This window comes from Megalops cyprinoides, chromosome 15, assembly GCF_013368585.1.
Source record: "Megalops cyprinoides isolate fMegCyp1 chromosome 15, fMegCyp1.pri, whole genome shotgun sequence".
NCBI classification, from domain to species: Eukaryota; Metazoa; Chordata; class Actinopteri; order Elopiformes; family Megalopidae; genus Megalops; species Megalops cyprinoides.
The window spans coordinates 20,559,411-20,576,178 of record NC_050597.1 but is presented as its reverse complement, the minus strand read 5'-3'; the positions used below and the strand labels follow the sequence as shown (position 1 = coordinate 20,576,178).

At 47.4% G+C, this 16,768-nt stretch overlaps 1 protein-coding gene across 1 annotated transcript in view; it reads right to left on the bottom strand.

Moving 5' to 3' along the window:
• The window catches only part of cdh23 (cadherin-related 23), a 178,099-nt gene that overhangs the window by 4,598 nt on the left and 156,733 nt on the right, over positions 1 to 16,768 (bottom strand). The window contains exons 38-63 of the mRNA XM_036546518.1: positions 15,048 to 15,269; positions 14,786 to 14,905; positions 14,441 to 14,621; positions 13,369 to 13,502; positions 11,042 to 11,251; positions 10,329 to 10,436; positions 9,946 to 10,048; positions 9,602 to 9,727; positions 9,214 to 9,417; positions 8,160 to 8,618; positions 7,714 to 7,830; positions 7,241 to 7,465; positions 6,876 to 7,045; positions 6,443 to 6,580; positions 6,158 to 6,277; positions 5,533 to 5,721; positions 4,978 to 5,187; positions 4,480 to 4,674; positions 4,162 to 4,275; positions 3,766 to 3,895; positions 3,028 to 3,291; positions 2,268 to 2,429; positions 1,355 to 1,611; positions 1,145 to 1,242; positions 828 to 948; positions 405 to 484 (exon numbers count right to left, since the gene is read on the bottom strand). Coding sequence (XP_036402411.1) covers positions 405 to 484; positions 828 to 948; positions 1,145 to 1,242; positions 1,355 to 1,611; positions 2,268 to 2,429; positions 3,028 to 3,291; positions 3,766 to 3,895; positions 4,162 to 4,275; positions 4,480 to 4,674; positions 4,978 to 5,187; positions 5,533 to 5,721; positions 6,158 to 6,277; positions 6,443 to 6,580; positions 6,876 to 7,045; positions 7,241 to 7,465; positions 7,714 to 7,830; positions 8,160 to 8,618; positions 9,214 to 9,417; positions 9,602 to 9,727; positions 9,946 to 10,048; positions 10,329 to 10,436; positions 11,042 to 11,251; positions 13,369 to 13,502; positions 14,441 to 14,621; positions 14,786 to 14,905; positions 15,048 to 15,269 — 4,457 coding nt within the window. The remainder of the gene's footprint in view (positions 1 to 404; positions 485 to 827; positions 949 to 1,144; positions 1,243 to 1,354; positions 1,612 to 2,267; positions 2,430 to 3,027; positions 3,292 to 3,765; positions 3,896 to 4,161; positions 4,276 to 4,479; positions 4,675 to 4,977; positions 5,188 to 5,532; positions 5,722 to 6,157; positions 6,278 to 6,442; positions 6,581 to 6,875; positions 7,046 to 7,240; positions 7,466 to 7,713; positions 7,831 to 8,159; positions 8,619 to 9,213; positions 9,418 to 9,601; positions 9,728 to 9,945; positions 10,049 to 10,328; positions 10,437 to 11,041; positions 11,252 to 13,368; positions 13,503 to 14,440; positions 14,622 to 14,785; positions 14,906 to 15,047; positions 15,270 to 16,768) is intronic.

Here is a 16,768-nt window from a genome sequence, read left to right as displayed (position 1 = left end):
CCAGCTTTTCAGACAAGAATAAAGCATGTGAATGCCACAGGATGTCACACTGAATGCATTAGACCTATATACAATATATGCTGTGATTCAAACACTGCCTCTGCCAATGTTCCAATGAGCAGCTTTCCCCTGAAAAGCTAGTGTATATTTATATGACAATGTAAGCTTTGCAAACAGACACAATAACTAATATGTGCTATAATAAAACAGTGGAAAAGCAATATTTCTGTTAAGCTACAGTTGTACATTTTATTTTTTAGCTTATGTTTTCAACTGACCCGCTTAGGAGCCCTAATTATTAATCACTTTAATGGTACCGTACAATATAAATCCACAATCCAGAGAAGAGTGCAGAAACATGAGGTCATGTGACCCACAGAATGATGTCATAAGAGGACTCTTACACTGTGCGGTAGTACCAGTTCATGAAGATGAAGAGCATGGCTGCCAGGAGGAGCAACACAGCCAGGATAATGATGGCCATCTGTCAGGAGAGAGGGAGCAAGGGAGAGGCAGGGGACAGAGAGAGAGAAAGAGAGAGAGAGAGAGAGAGAGAGAGAGAGAGAGAGATGACAGTAGGGGCGGGAATCAGAAACTTAACTTGCAAAAGCCCTCTACAACTTTACTGAAAGAGTGAGATTCTTTACAAACCCACCAAATTAAATAAAAACACATGATAAGTAACTATGGGGACAGAACATTAAAAAACACTGCCGGAAGCACATTGAGACACAGTGACACACATATAGAGAGGCTGTGATAAATATAGGCACTGGGACACATTAAAAACATTTTTTTGACACGTGCGTGCCCACCCACACAAGCACCTGCAGTGTGGTGAGGTCATCAGGGGCTTTCCCACTCACGGCCGGCTGCACGTCTAGGATGTTGTAGTTTCTGAAGAGGTTCCTCAGTTGCTCCTTGTTCTCGTCAATCATTTGGATCACTCTGCCAATCACAAACAAGGAGAGATAATGAAGGGTGGGGCAAAGGAACAGGGTAGGAATGACACCAGTATGCACAGAAAAAATGGCTTCATATAGATGAGGCATGGGCAAAAAGAGCCCCTCCCTGCTCCCCCCTCTCCTTTTCTCCTATCTCTCCAACCCCTTTTTACCTTCTCCTTCTCTTATTCCAGCCTCACCTCTCTACGTCTAGAATCCGATTGGTCTGCTTGTTGACCACGTGGATGAGGACGTCTGTCTGGGCGAAGTTCACGCGACCCTTCTTGTCAACGTGGAACTGCACAAACAGGGGTGGAGAAAGGGATGAATGAATGAGAACAGAAAGGGACATACCTGATTGCGGACACAAAGACGGACAGACAGACAGACAGACGGACAGAAAGAGCCACCTGCACGTCGTCTGTGTTGACGATGGCTCCGGTGATGTTGGCCAGCAGGTTGACGAACTCCTCCTGGAAGAGGCGGACCCTCTCCGGGATCTCGTTGATGACGATCTTCACGCGCTGGTCGTCCCGCAGGATGTAGATGCCCACCAGCGCCATGTCGCTGTGCCCGGCGAGGTCGCGCGCCAGCACCTCCACCACAAAGTACCCCGGGTCGTACGCTGTGAAGAGGTCGAAGGTGCGCAAGATGCCGTCCAGTTCACCTGTGGTGGGGACAAGGCAGGTGAAGGCAGGGTACCGGGGGGGGGGGGGGGGGTTACATTTTAAAGGATCATTAAGGATGAGGGAAAATATACATCACATTTACCTCAGCAAGTATAAAATGACTAATCATATTTATTGCTCTGTGTCTGCTGCTGCTGCTGCTGATCTTGCATGCCTCAACCCGGCAATCTCACCCTCTCCTTCTATTCTGTTCTGTAGCCCCAAGGAGTGAAACAGTGTAGAGCAATGGTCAGGGTATTAGACCCAGGACAAGCATAAGGGGTTCACATCCAGTGTGTGACCTTTCTGCTTTACCCTTGAGCAAGGGTTGCTACATTAGTCACTCCAGTGAGAAGCCAAGGGTATGGTCAGGTTATAGTTACACCAAGTTACAGAGTGTGCAAGATGTCAAAATCTAAGCCTTATAAGTCAGCCTAGACAAAGATGTTTTCTGTTAAAATAATATTACGGGCAACAAATCAAAGGGCTGTCTATACAGGGACACAAGGGTAGCTTCCAAGCAGTTCCAAGACAACTGTGTCATTTACGTCCCTGCCCTACAGGGTCTTGGTGGATTTAGCATCCTCTTTTTCTGTTCCTATTAATCTGCCACCTAATGCTTCCTCTGAGGAGAGGAAACAGATGGCAGACTGACCGATGATGAACACGTTGCCCACGTCCTCTGAGTCGTTGGACTGCAGCTTGATGTAGTGAATGGACAGAATTCTGTACAGGACCAGGCTGTTGTTGCCAACGTCGTTGTCCACTGCCTGCACTCTAATCAGATCCGAGCCCACCTTAGCGTCCGCCGCCACACCTGGGAGAGACAGAGAGAGGAAGAGATGGAAGGAGTGAATTCGTTGTCATTGGAGTGTCATTGTTGATCATTTATATATTTTTATGTGGCATACAAAGGCATACATACAGTACCGGTTTGGACACACTTTTCTTTATTTTTAAGAACTACTTTTTCAAAACATTTAAAATAATAGTAAAGACATTAAAACTATGAAATAACACAAATGGAACTGTGCAGTAACCAGTTATGTTACATTAAAGATTTTTTGGAAAGAAATTCATGCATAGGCATTGACTTAGGCTATTTATATTTGTCTAAGAAACGTATTTCAAGCATTTACACATAAGTCTTTAGATCAAAATATCTTTGAATGCATGTTTCTTAATCAGGTGTGTTCTGACTTTTGACTCTTACTATACACACACAAACTCATACACGCCTATATACAGTAAATAAAAATATAAATATCTCTCTCTCTCTCTATCACATACACACACATGCGCACGCGCACACACACACACACACACACATGCGCACGCACACATACATGCACACGCGCACACACACACACACGCACACACACACACGCGTGCGCATACACACACACACAGCCCACCTGCGGTGTACTCCAGCTTGGTGAAGCGGGGCGGCTGGTCGTTGATGTCCTCCAGGTAGATCCTGACCTCCTGCAGGGTGGGGTCGAGGCTGGGGTTGAGGGTGCGGGCGCGGGATGACCTCTGACCCTGCGGGGGCGTCCAGTTGCGGTTGCTGGAAGCCTTGACGATGATGGAGTACACCGGGATCTCCTCGCGGTCCAGATCCTTCTTTACCCGCAGCACACCGGCGGGGCTCAGCCCAAAATTATTCTCCCTGTCGCCTGCTGTTGGGCGCAAGCGGTACCAAGTTCAGTATGGTATCAATTCAAGGGATATGTCTGACATTGCACTGTAAGACCAAAGAAGTGTAAGCAAAAGGCGGCAAAGCACAGCTCAGACATTTTTCAGTACCAGTGCTGTCCTTGGATCAGTTCCAAGTATCACTGAAGATATTCCAATCAGAGCTGTGTGCTGTCACACACACTCTCATTGTTCCACTTTTCTCACCTTCCTTTATCCTTTGCACTCTGTACCTCTCTGTGTATTTCCTCTGCTACAGTTGCTGCATCATAATTGAGACCTATGGCTGAACAGATGTTATTGTTTCACTGGGCTCAAATGTAATGTGATCTCTATGCAATAGGCTGCATGTGAGCCGAAACTGCCATGCTGGATAGGGAAGTGAAACACAAACCAATCAAAACGCAGGTCTGTGTACATCTTCTACATGGGTTAGACTCCCCGCCCCCTCCGCTCACCTGCTATGAAGTAATACACCACGGCATTGGAGCCCTCGTCTGCATCCACAGCGCCAGTCACGTTCCCCACCACTGTGCCGGGTTCGGAGTGCTCGGGCACCGAGAGCGTCTGATATGGCAAACTGCCCCTCTGGGACAGACAGACAGACACACGGACATGAGAGAGACAGGGACAGATAGACATGCGTTCAGAGAGGAACAAACAGACAGACGCAAGACAGAGAGGGACAGGCACCCAACACGGAAATGTGTTCAGATAATAAACACACACACACACACACACACACACATAGAGAGAAGTATACAGTTGAAATAAGCATTCTTATTAGAAGGATAAGCCATTATTTCAGTGACAGGATGGCAGTGTAAGTGAAGGACTGTGACCACACTTCTCACCGGGGGCTTAAGGAAGACTGGCTCATTGTCATCAATGTCAGACAGCGCCACCTGCAGGGGCTGCGTTGTCTCATAAGGCACAGGCTGCCCCAGGTCATAGGCCACAACGATCAGCTGGGAAGGAGAAAACAGGCTTACACATGTGCAGAGCAGACAGTTGAATTAGTCATTAGGCATGTCAGTGTTTTGTGTGAATGAGCCCGGTCGGTCTGTGTGTCAGTGAACTGGTGTAACATTGTGCTTCACCACCACAGCGCGGATTGGTGGTGTTGGACAGTGAGAGTGCTGCTCAGTGTGCTTGATCTGGGTCTGACTCACGCTGTACAGAGCCTGTTTTTCTCGGTCCAGTCTGACCGCCGTGGTGATGACCCCGGTCAGAGCGTCGATGTGGAAATTCTCCCAGTCCCGGTTCCCCGCGCCGGTCTGCAGGAAGGCGTAGCGCACCTCTCCGTTCACGCCCTCGTCTCCGTCTGTGGCGAACACCTCATACACCACCAGCCCGGGGGGCTGCTCCTGAACGAGGGGGTGGGCTCACGTCAGGTCAGCTCAGACGCACACACTGAGCAGATCCTGCTTTCTGTGAGACTCACATTCCCATTTCCCCACACACACACACACACACACACACACTCACAGTCACACACACACACACACACACACACACACACTCACACACACACACACACACACACAGACACACACACACACACACACACACTCTGCTTCTCTCTCTCTCTCACACACACACACACACACACATACACACTCTGCTTCTCTCTCTCTCTCTCACACACACACACACAATCACACGCGCACCTCCAGGATGTGCATGATGGTGCCATTGGCGGGCCGGACGAACAGGGGCCTGTTGTCGTTGACGTCGATGACAGTGATGCGCAGGGAGGCGGTGCCCCACAGCGGGGGGCGGCCCTTATCGGTGGCCACCACCGTCAGGTTGAAGCGCTCGAAGGACTGCAGCAGACGCAGGGAGCGCACCAGCCCCGTGTCCGGGTCCAGAGAGAACGCCTCTGAGGGAGAGAAGAGAGGAGCAGAGTGAGACAGGGACAGAACAGAGGTGACAGAACTGGGGAAAAGGCGAAGGAGGAGAAATGGTGGAAGACGAGTTTGAGAGAAAAATGAAAGAATGTTTTCAGAGAGCTCTGTAGAGCATGGGTAACACAGCCAGTGGGGAAGTGCAGTATGTTGTCATCCATGGGGTCTTCCCCACGCCCCCAGACAAAGAGACTGTGCCACTCAGAAGCAATATCAGTTCTTATGAACAGTACGGGCAGCTCCTCTGACGCCGTTTCATGTTTGACTCCTTTTATCACCCTTGTGAAGACTCCTGAGTGATTAGAATATGTAAGACACAGTGATCTTACCAGCGCCAGGCCCCTGCAGGCTGTATGTCAGCAGCCCGTTCTCCCCCTCGTCCAGGTCGGTCGCGGTCAGTGTGATCACCGACGTCCCGCTCGGCTCGTTCTCAAACACGCTCGTGCTGAAGACCCTCTGCGAGAACTGCGGCCGGAAGTCGTTCACATCCAGAACCGTCACCAGAACCTGTGTGACAGAGAGGCCAGTGCACTCAGCTCATAAGATACATCAGCCATTCTCAACATCTCTTAAAGAACATGTAGTGGCTCCTGAGAATGCCTGGGAGACAGTGATATACAATATGTCAGATTTCACAACAACTTCAATGTGATACATGTTGTTATATTCAACTGGTTACACTTGAACATTAAACATGACTGGCGAACATAGTGGTTGGATGCTGTGTATTTGATGTACCAAAGTTTCCTACAGGTGAAAACAATGGTTGTACAGCATGTATTAGATCTACTGTAGGTAGACAGATGAATACACAGACTATATAGTGTGTATTAGATCTATTGTAGGTGCTTACAAATTAACACAATGACTGTATATTGTGTATTATGTCTACTATATGATTCTGCTACTATAGGATGGTGGTTTAGCACTCTCTGGCTCACACCTGGACTGAGTTCTCTCGGCGGTTGTTGGCACTACCCCCTGGATTGTCCCGGGCAACTGCGGTCAGGGTGTAGTGGTCCTTCACCTCTCGGTCCAGAGGAGAGAGGATGTAGATGTCGCCCTATGGGAAAGGGGATGAAGAGGAAGAAGAGAGAGGGTAAGCATTCCTGGTAGGGTTATGAGTGGATGAGGAAAGACAAGTTGTGGAGTATGAATGAACTGTATATAGCATATGTGAAACTGTGTGTGCGTGTGTGTATGTGTACATATGCATATGCATACTCACTGTAGAGGGGGTGATGCCGAACTTGCCCTCTCCGTCCACCAGGCTATACTCAATGACAGCAAAGAGTCCAGAGTCTGCGTCGGTCGCACTGACCCTCAGAATGACTGTGCCCAGAGCCACGTCCTCAAACACAGGCTTCTACAGAGGGGGAGGGGAGTGCATGCTTACATCACAGTTGCACCACTATACGGAATAAATTGAGGTGCCTTTCTGTACTGAGCTGTATTTTGCTGCACTACTCTGTACCTAGCTGTACTTACCTTGCTGAAATGGGACATAGTATGCTGTACTGAGCTATATATTGCTGCACTGTTATGTAGTGAGCTCCACATTGCTGTGCTGTGCTGAGCTACATTTTACTATACTGTTATGCAATGAGCTCTGTATTGCTGTGCTGTAGTGAGCTGTGCCACACTGTGCCCTGATCAGGTACCTGGTAAGAGGGCTGAGTGAAGATGGGGTTGTTGTCATTGACGTCAACGATGCGAAGGAACACAGGCAGCTCGGCCGCACGGGGCGGACTGCCCTGGTCCTGGGCTCGGACAGTGAAGTTCAGCCACTGGACCTGCTCGAAGTCCACGGTCCTGTTCGCAATAATCTTCCCTGTGCAAAGACACCACCGTCAAGTCTGTGTCATACCTTTGTGCAATGCGTTTTTGGGGGTTGGCAATGTCGATGCACATCAACACATTAGATGGTACTCTTCTTTGTGTGTCTTTTTAAAGGTGGTGCTGTACCTGTGCCTCTGAGAGCTGGTCTGTACCTGTGTGCTGTGTGTTTTTGAGGGTGATGTCGTACCTGTGGAGGGGTCCTCAAGGCGCACATACCCCCCGCGGGGCAGGTGGAGCAGTTCGTAGGTCACCTGGCCGTTGGGACCCTTGTCTGGGTCGACTGCTGAGACGGACAACAGTGTGGTCCCAGGCTGAGCCCCCTCCAGAATCATCTCAGAGAAATTGGACACCCCGAATGGGCGGAAGCGAGGGACGTTATCGTTCACATCCAGCACGTTCACAGTCAGCCGCGCTGAGGAGAGAGTGAAGGGAGGATGAGGGTGAGAGAGAAGGAACAAGAGAAAATCAGACACTGCACTATAATATATGAACTGTACATTTAAAATGCATGATCAGCTGTGAATAGCTCTTCATTCTTACTTACACTTCATGAGTGTCAGTGGCAGAAAATGCCACTCACAGCTCTACAGGTTTGAGTGGAAAGGGGGGAAAGAAGTGAAAATGTGTGAGAGGTGAGAAGGGGGCGCGGTGCTGCCTCACCATTGGGCACACTGACTGACTGGTCGATGACATCGCTGGCGTTGTCATGAACGGATACGGTAATCTCAAAGCTGGCCACCAGTTCTCTGTTCAGCGGGTTACGCACAAACACTGCACCTGAAGAGACACACATTCCAGACCAGTCTTGAAAATCAGCCAATTATCTGTGTGCATCAACAGGTTATATTCATGTGGATAGTGAGAATTATCTCAAAGATATTGAACACAAGCAGAAAATGAGTTGGTATTTTACTGTCCTTCTTCTGTTCTACTGGATTCACTTGTCACTTCCTTACACACATGCACACTCAGATTTTTGCCTGCATGCACAAATGCAGACACACATAGACACACAGACACACATGCACATACACACACACACACACACACACACACACACACACACACACACACATAAGGTTCCCTACTGTTCTCTGGGGACGGACCTGTGTGGAATTCAATGCCAAAGGAATCTTGCAGACCATCCACAGGGTTGTTCCCGTCGTCTCTGGCCTCCACAGAGATGATGTAGTACTCCAGACGGGGATGAAGGTCAGGGTCCTCGGCTGTGAGGGTGGCCACCACTGCGCCCGGAGGAGTGGATTCGTTCACGTTCACCGTTTGCACCGGCTGCAGGAAGCGGGGCCGGGAGTCGTTGATGTCGTCCAGGACGACAGACAGCGTGGCGGTGCCGGAGAGCGAGGGGGTGCCGCGGTCAGTGGCCACAATGACGAGCCGGTACGAGCCACGCTCCTCCCTGTCCAGGGTGGCATTCCCCACCAGGACAGCTCCGGAGAAGGAGTCCACGATGAAGCGGTCCTGCGCCCCACTCTCCAGCCTGTACAGCAGCCAGCCGTTAGAGCCCGAGTCTGCATCACTCGCCGAGAGCTGGGTCACCACCACCCCTGAGGGACAGAGAGGGGACAGTATATGTGGAGCGAGGGGGAGAGGAGACAGGAGAGAATGGTTCAGTTCATTTGGGCTGACCATGAATTTAGTGCTCTCACACACACACACACACACACACACACACACATTACATTACATGCATTTAGCAGACGCTCTTATCCAGAGCGACTTCCAGCACAACAGAACATTCAAGTTAAGTGTCAGACCACTGAACAACACTCCCAGACCAGTGAGTGTGAGCATAACACCATTCAAGCCCTACCACAAGTTAACTTCTGCAATCTGAAGAGGCAACGGAAGCCAAGTATACCACGATACATCAGTCTCACACACACACATGTGCGTGCGCACACGCGCGCACACACACACACACACACACACACACACACACACACACACACACACACACACATACTCACACACACACACACACACACACACACACACACACACACACACACACAGACACACACTCACACACATACACGCACACACACGCACACAGGCACATACACACACAGGCCTATGAGGCTGCACACAAGATGCCATCATCTGTGAGCGTAACAGTGTTTGGCTCCGACAGTTCCTCACCCGTGCGGCTGTTTTCGGGCAGGTGAACGGTGATGCTGGAGGGGCTGAAGACAGGGGGGTTGTCATTCTGGTCCAGGATGGAGATGGTGAGGGGAACACTGCTATTCAGGCCCCCCACATCCTCAGCCACCAGGAAAAGCTCCACTCGGGGGTCCAAAAATGCCTCTCTGTCCAACACCGCCCCCTGTCGCACTTTCACCACACCTGCAGGAGAGAGAAAGGGACAAAGGGAGAAAGGCAAGAAGGATGAGACGGACGGAGAAATTGAAAACATATTAAAAGCTAAATAAATTTTATTTTTAAATTTTTTAATTTTTATCTGTGATATTTCTGTTGCTATAGACCAATATCCCTGTGCTACCTCTGACTTTGAATAGGAGTGACAGACCTGTGACTGAGTCCACAGTAAAGAGGTCCAGTCTTGAGCCAGTGAGCCGGTACTTCACCACTGCATTTGGCCCAATGTCCCTGTCCTCTGCCAACACGGGCCCGTTCAGCATTGTCACCTCCCTGCCTGAAGGGGGTGGGCAGGACGAGGAGGAGGAGGAGGAGGAACAGGGGTTGGGTGAGAGAGGTAGCGGGGTGGGAGAGCATGAGGAAGGAAGGAGAGTGAGAACATCCATGGGGAGAGCAGCAGGAAGAGTTTATACTTTACACCAGCTTCATTGACCATTTATCATTCATCACAAGCACAACCAAAGTTACACAGAGATCAAAAAATGAGGGTGGTACCTGCAGGGGAGTTCTCATTAATCTCAGCCCGGTAGCTAGGCTGAGTGAAAATAGGCCGGTTGTCATTCTCGTCCAGAATCGAGATCACCAGGAGGTCTGAGTCCTACACAGAGAAACAGGGAGAGACACACCATTGAAGAAGCAATCCTCAGTAATGTACATGCATTTGTGCAGAAAAAAGGCTGGCCGTGCTGGCTGATCTGTGTGAGTAGGAAGCATGCGTAGAGCATGGGGGACTCCGCCCCTCAGCGATGGGGCGGAGGCACGGTCAGAGTGATGTAAGTAAAGGCGTCACCCTGAATGTGCAGCATGAGCCGAGAGGGCATACACAGTCTGAGGTGAGTGAGTAGCGGTGATGTAAGGTGCACCCGGTGAGAACCTACCCTGCGGGCGATACGGGGGTTCTCGGGGTTGTCTTTGACAGTGATGGTGAGCGTATACTCAGCCACTCGCTCTCTGTCCAGGGGTCTGTTAACCTGCACCACCCCTGTCTGAGAGAGAAAGAAAACTTTGAGCCCATACCCCCCCCCAGACAATAACAGCCACAGACATTTTGGCTGCCTATTCTCCAGAGGTAGTTTCATTTTAATTTTTGTCCGCATATGGAAGATATTGAAAATGACTCATGCTGAAGTATTTGTCCCTGGCGAAGAGGTAGGAAAGTAGAAAATAAACCTGTCTTAACCTTTGCTAGACTGTGGTGATCATGCTGCCTTTTCTGGATAACCAAGTCTTTTTGGTTACTTGTTTCACTTACAAGGCTCTAGTTACTGAGTCTGAATATCATTAATGTATGAATGTATTTAGAATTTTTTTTCTTGATATTCTGCCAGGGAGTAGTCTCTGTTCAGAGAAAGTAGGAATGTGGTTCAGCTCGGCTTTGATTGTTCTTTTTTCTATTTGGAGTGCAGGGGAAGGTGGTATAATTCAGCCCTGCAGGCATTACTGGAGGTATTTCTGTTTACACTCAATTTTTGCAGACTTCAAGGACAGCATTAGGTTTGCAAAATAAAAGAGAACTCGTTATTTGACTTCTGTATGTGACTTCTTGCACTTCCATCTCCTCCCCCCTCCCCCTTTCTGCCCCCTCCCTCACAGTGTCGTTGATGTAGAAGGCGCCGTCTGTGTTGCCGGCGGTGATGTTGAAGGTAAGAAGGGCATTGCGGCCACTGTCGGCGTCCTGCGCTCGAACCCTGGCCACCGAGGTGTGGATCTGAGCCCCCTCACTAACGCTCACGTTATGGGGCAGGTTCAAGAGAACCGGGTCATTATCATTGATGTCCAGGACATTCACACTGACCACGACCTATGTGAGAGAGACACAGACAGACACAGAGACAGAGAGAGAGAACAGAGTGAATAAAGTTTAAACGAGTTTGCTGCTTGAATTTGAGGGAAGTGCCAAAGTGAAAAACTGAGTCACTCCTAAGCGCAAATCCACCCACTGTATTTCTTAGAAAAATAATTTTACCAATTATTTTACATATCTATATGTATATCAGTCGTATCCTGAAAAAAAAAAACTGAATGATGAAACTTTCCAATATGACTTTGTTATATGCCTAGTATTTGACATTGAAACTTTCGGAAAGTAGCTGGAAGCATCTGTGTGTGTGTGTGTGTGTGTGTGTGTGTGTGTGTGTGTGTGTGTGCGTGTGTCTGTCTGTGTGTGAGTGAGAGAGAGAGGAGATAGGGCTACTAAGAAAAGGAAAGTACACAGCACTAGTATAAAAACACAGAGATGGTGACAGAGAGAGAGAGAGGCTGTAAAGAGGAAAAACTGAGCTGGCAGAAAAGGAAGAGATAAACCTACTGTCACGTTTCATTGTTATTTCCATATGTAACGCGAGCGTCATCACCTCTATACCTATTTGCGAATCAGGACATGTGAGTGTAGGATGGAAGACTAAGAACAGTGCATGCAGACATAACTGTTATATCTACACTACAAAGAAACCAAATGAATTACACATGGTGACCCAGTTAGATATGTACATATATACATATATGATACATATATGTGTTACAAGTAGTGTCAGATCAAATCTTTTCTGATATTCTTTTAACAATCATGCAATTACTCAGCCAAATAATTCATACCCAATAACAGGTAATTAAATTCCTTTCTTTCAGCTGTATCTCTGTTTTTTTACATGTGTTGAGATTCAAATGATTAGATAGAGGTATTTCAATAACATGTAGTACAATCTAGTAATCTTCGTAATAAACACTTTTAATTTTAAAATGTTATTTTTTCTGACCTGAATGACAAAACAATCAGTATGAGAATATAACATTAAAAGAACTGATTTTAGCTGCTGACTGATATGGATTCTTTACCAGATCAAACTAACCAAATGACAGGTTCAGAGCAATGATCAGTTTAAAGGGCAAAACTTGTGCCACTTTAATTTTGCACTCTAGAGCCACCTCTTCACAAACCCCAAAATGGGGCTCCCCACGATACATCCCCAGTGACTCACTGTATCTGAGTCAATGATAAAGAGCATATATCGCTTTCCAATCACTAGTGACTAGGCTTTGAACCCGCAGGTACAGCGGAAGGAGAAAAAGGTCACGGTGTTTCCGCCTTAGTTAGAATGGGGATTCACGGAACCCAGAATGCTGCTCAATAAGGCCGTACTGCTTGAGTTTAGATTTATGTGAAAGTGAAAGTGCTGTTCCCCAGCTGGTGATGCTGAAGATTATCACGCTCGATGCAAAGCTTATGTAGAACACATGTCAGCATTGTTCTCCACCTGAAAACCGCTTAGTTAGCTTGTGTGTAGAGCATACCCTTTGTTGAGTATCGTCCAATGCACTGATGTTTGCGTTACGGTTCGTTATCAGTGATGGCACTGTATGTGTGATTCGCTTCTGCTGAAATAAATGGCCAAGTGGTGATGGAATGCATGCCATGACGAATGCTTTCGCTGATGCTGACGGAGCAGAAATGTCTTGTGAGCATGCCATATTGTGAACTCTCTGAAACACATTTCTCCATCCATATAATGAAGTCTTTATTAACAATTATGCTCAGCATGTTTCTGGATGAAGAGGCTGGGGTAAATGATGTCAAAGGCACCAACGATCGTAATGGGGCACGTGAGTGTGGCTGTGTAGTGTAGTGTTACTGAATGTAGATGATTTGGGGATTGTATGTGCATTCATCAGTCACCATCTGAACAATTTGGCTGAACACAGAGCCGTAACATATTTCCAGAGTGATTACCTTTTGTGTGTGTGCATGTATGTTTGTACATGCATATTCATGAGTATGTGTGCAAGTGGGTAAGTGTGAGCATCTGTCTGTGTGTGTTTGTGTGTGTGTGTGTGTGTGTGTGTGTGTGTGTGTCTGTGTGTAGGCACGTATGCAGGGAGAGAGAGAGAGGATTAGTGTATGTGTGTGTCCCTCTCTCTGACCGTGCTGCTGAGTGGTGGAGTCCCCAGGTCGCGCGCAGTGACGGTGATGTTATAGAAAGCTGTGGTCTCCCTGTCGAGCTCCACGTCTCTCCTGACCCGCAGCTCGCCATCCACTGGAGAGATCACAAACTCATCTGGAAAACAGAGAGAGAGAGAGAGGGCTTTAACCTTAACCTTAATGCTTAAACAAAGAACAATGGGGGAAAAGATACTGTTTATGTATTAGAACAATTAATAACCACATGATAACCACACAACAAGAACCATGAAAGAAACAGAACAAAACCAAAACTAAAAGGACCTCTAATTCAAAACTGTTTTGCTTAGCTGTGACTTCAACTTCCTCATTTATTTTGCATAGCATTCTGTTTAATATCCACTCAGCGCAGAAGTGAAGAATGTCCTCAGTCATGTGACTTGTAGAAAACAAAGAATACCCATACGTGTGAAAGGTTTATGGATTCCCTGCTGTTCCAGGTCTGCTTTCCCCATTTGACCAAATATGAAATGAATCAGCAAGCCTCATTTCTTACTTTCACACTTCATCCCAAACACAAAAAATGTTTCTGAAACACATGCACCCAATCTTGATGTCCGATAATGTAACACATTCAACACTATAAGTGCTCTTGGGCAGTGTGCAAACAAATGAAAACAGGTGCTTCACGGTGCATTAAAGGCGCTTTTGTCAATGGTCACGCTGAAACGATTCACTCTGTTGCTTGTCACAAAACAATTATATAAATTTCTCCATCTGGGATAACAAAATTGATTTAGGAGTGGATTCTTGTATATTATCCTTAACCACTATGCTACACTGAGTGGCTTGTAACCGTAAGGTTGCTGGTTTGATTCCCTGATAGGGCAAGGTGCTTAACCCAGCATCACCTCAGTAAATATCCTGCTGTATAAATGGATAACATACAAAATTACAACTAATGTAAGTTGCTCTGGATAAGAGCGTCTGCTAAATGACACTAATGTAAAGTAATATTAACGTCCAAAGAGAGATGAAAGAGAAAGAGAGAGGCTAGCTGACATGCATGCACGCACACACAGACTCAGCACTCACTCTGGGGGTCCCCTGCAGTGATGCTGTACTCCACTTTGCCATTAAGCCCAGAGTCCTCATCGGTGGCTTTGAGGGTCCAGACCCTGGGCCCCGGCTGCCCCTCTGTGATGTCGAACGGCCCCTCCAGCGGCCGGGGGAAGGTGGGGGTTACATCGTTCACATCGAGCACGTTCACCAGCACCTGCCAATGAACGCCATTCAAAATGACCAAAGACAGATGCAGCGACAAAGTCTGAGCCTAGAGCAGAGACAATGATGGGAAATGTGCTTTGGGGGATATTCACGTGAAGATGACTTGCATGTGTGTGTGCAAGTGTGCATGTGTGCAAATGTGTGCGCGTTCACCGTGGTGGTGGCCGTCAGTCGGAGCGCAAGGATGGCACACTGGTCGGTTGCCGTGACAACGAGCGTGTAGTGCCCGGCGCTGATCTCGTAGTCCAGCTCCTTCACTGCTACGATCGTCCCCTGGGCACCCAGGTCACACAGGAAACGGCGGTTATTGACTAAGCATGGTCTGAGCACCGAGACGCTTCCATTTATCATACAGTGTTACTCTGAATGTGATTCTGAACCGGCGCTCAGCCCGTGTGACCCGCCCCTTGCTCACGTTGATTGGGTTGATGCGGAACGTCTGCGCCAGGTTCCCCTGGGCGATGGCGTAGCGCAGGGTGCCGTTCACTCCCTCGTCGGGGTCGACGGCTCTCACTGTTGCGATGGTGAGGCCCACGGTGCCCGGACCCTCACTCAGCACCGTCACGTATTCCTCCTCCAGAAACTGCGGTGCGTTGTCGTTCTCATCCAAAATGTACACCCAAACTGTGGTTGCGGACTGCAATTAGGAAACACAAAGCACAGAAGGTGAAGTGTCATCAGCATGTTTTTGGCAATGACATACTGTATTTCAGAGAGGAGGTACAGTGGTTATGTGTGTACTAACCAGTAGACTGCTGGCTTGAATCCAAGCTGGAGCACTGCGCCCATATAAATTTAATACACTTCCTAATACACTTTGATATATTTCTGTTCTCTTTTGCTGGAAGCTGCTCAGGATAAGAGCGTTCGCTACATGTATGTAATCTGATGTAATGTACCCTCGGGCAAAGAACTTATCCTGCATTATGTAATAAATTAACCAGCTAATGCAGAGATATTAGAACGGGATAATTTGAATAAAGCTGTGAGTTGCTCACTGTAAATGATCCAGATTAAGGGCACCTGCTCATCTAATTAATAATGCGCTGTCTACTGTTCATTCACTACTGAGCCACTAATAACTGTTACAATACTATCAATATTGTGGCAGCCCTGTAGTACAGACCATCTGAGTTTGACAGCAAGTGCCGTAATGTGCCTTAAATGCCTTAATATTAAACAAATACATAGAGCTGGCATTGTACAGGAAAAAAATTGGCATTGTGGTGTGTCTCACCTCTTTACTTGTTCTACCTGCCTAGCATTAAGGGGCGACCCATCTTAAACCTGGTCTGGTTAGCACAGTGGCTCTGTAGTCGCTGCTGCCCTGTGAATGCAGGCTCAGAGTTTCACTTTCCCTGGGGTGTGGTGCATTTGAATAGCAGTTTACATGTCAGGGAGATAGCAAGGATTGAGAAATGGGGGGTGGGTCAGGCAGGTACATCGCTCCAATTGTGCCTGTTCTTCCTGTGCATCAGGATTCTCACTTTCTGGAAAACAAACCGCTGCGGTTTTCAGTTCAAATACCATGTTTGTTCCCGGGTGGCGTGCCAGAAATACTCATTTCCCAGTAGAGCACAGCATTTCCCATTAGAGCACAGTGGAAGGCATGTTAACAGCCAGATGGATAATTTTGATCCTGAACACTAACATTTTATCTCATTTGTGCTATTAGAAATCCACTTCATTTCTAATTATAATAACCTAAAAACTTGAATGAAAACATAGCTTTAGTGCTATACCCCACTGCAAAAACAGACAGTACCAGTAAAAAGTTTGGACATACCTGATTAAGACAATGGGGAACATGAATTCAAAGACATTTTGATCTAAAGAGTTGTGGTTAAATTCTTGAAATTTGTTTCTTGGACAAATATAAATAATGAAGTTGGTGTTTACGTATGATTTTCTTTCCAAAAAAGAAAAAAAATAGAATACATACTTTTTGGCTACTTTGAAGATTTTTTTAAACACTTTTTGGTCACTGCATCATTCCATTTATGTTGTTTCATACTTTTGACTCTTTACTACTATTCTAAAATGTGGAAAATAGTAAAAATAAAGAAAACACCTTCTACGAGTAGGTGTGTTCAAACCTTTGCCCGGTATTGTGCATGTGTGCACAGACTCACACAA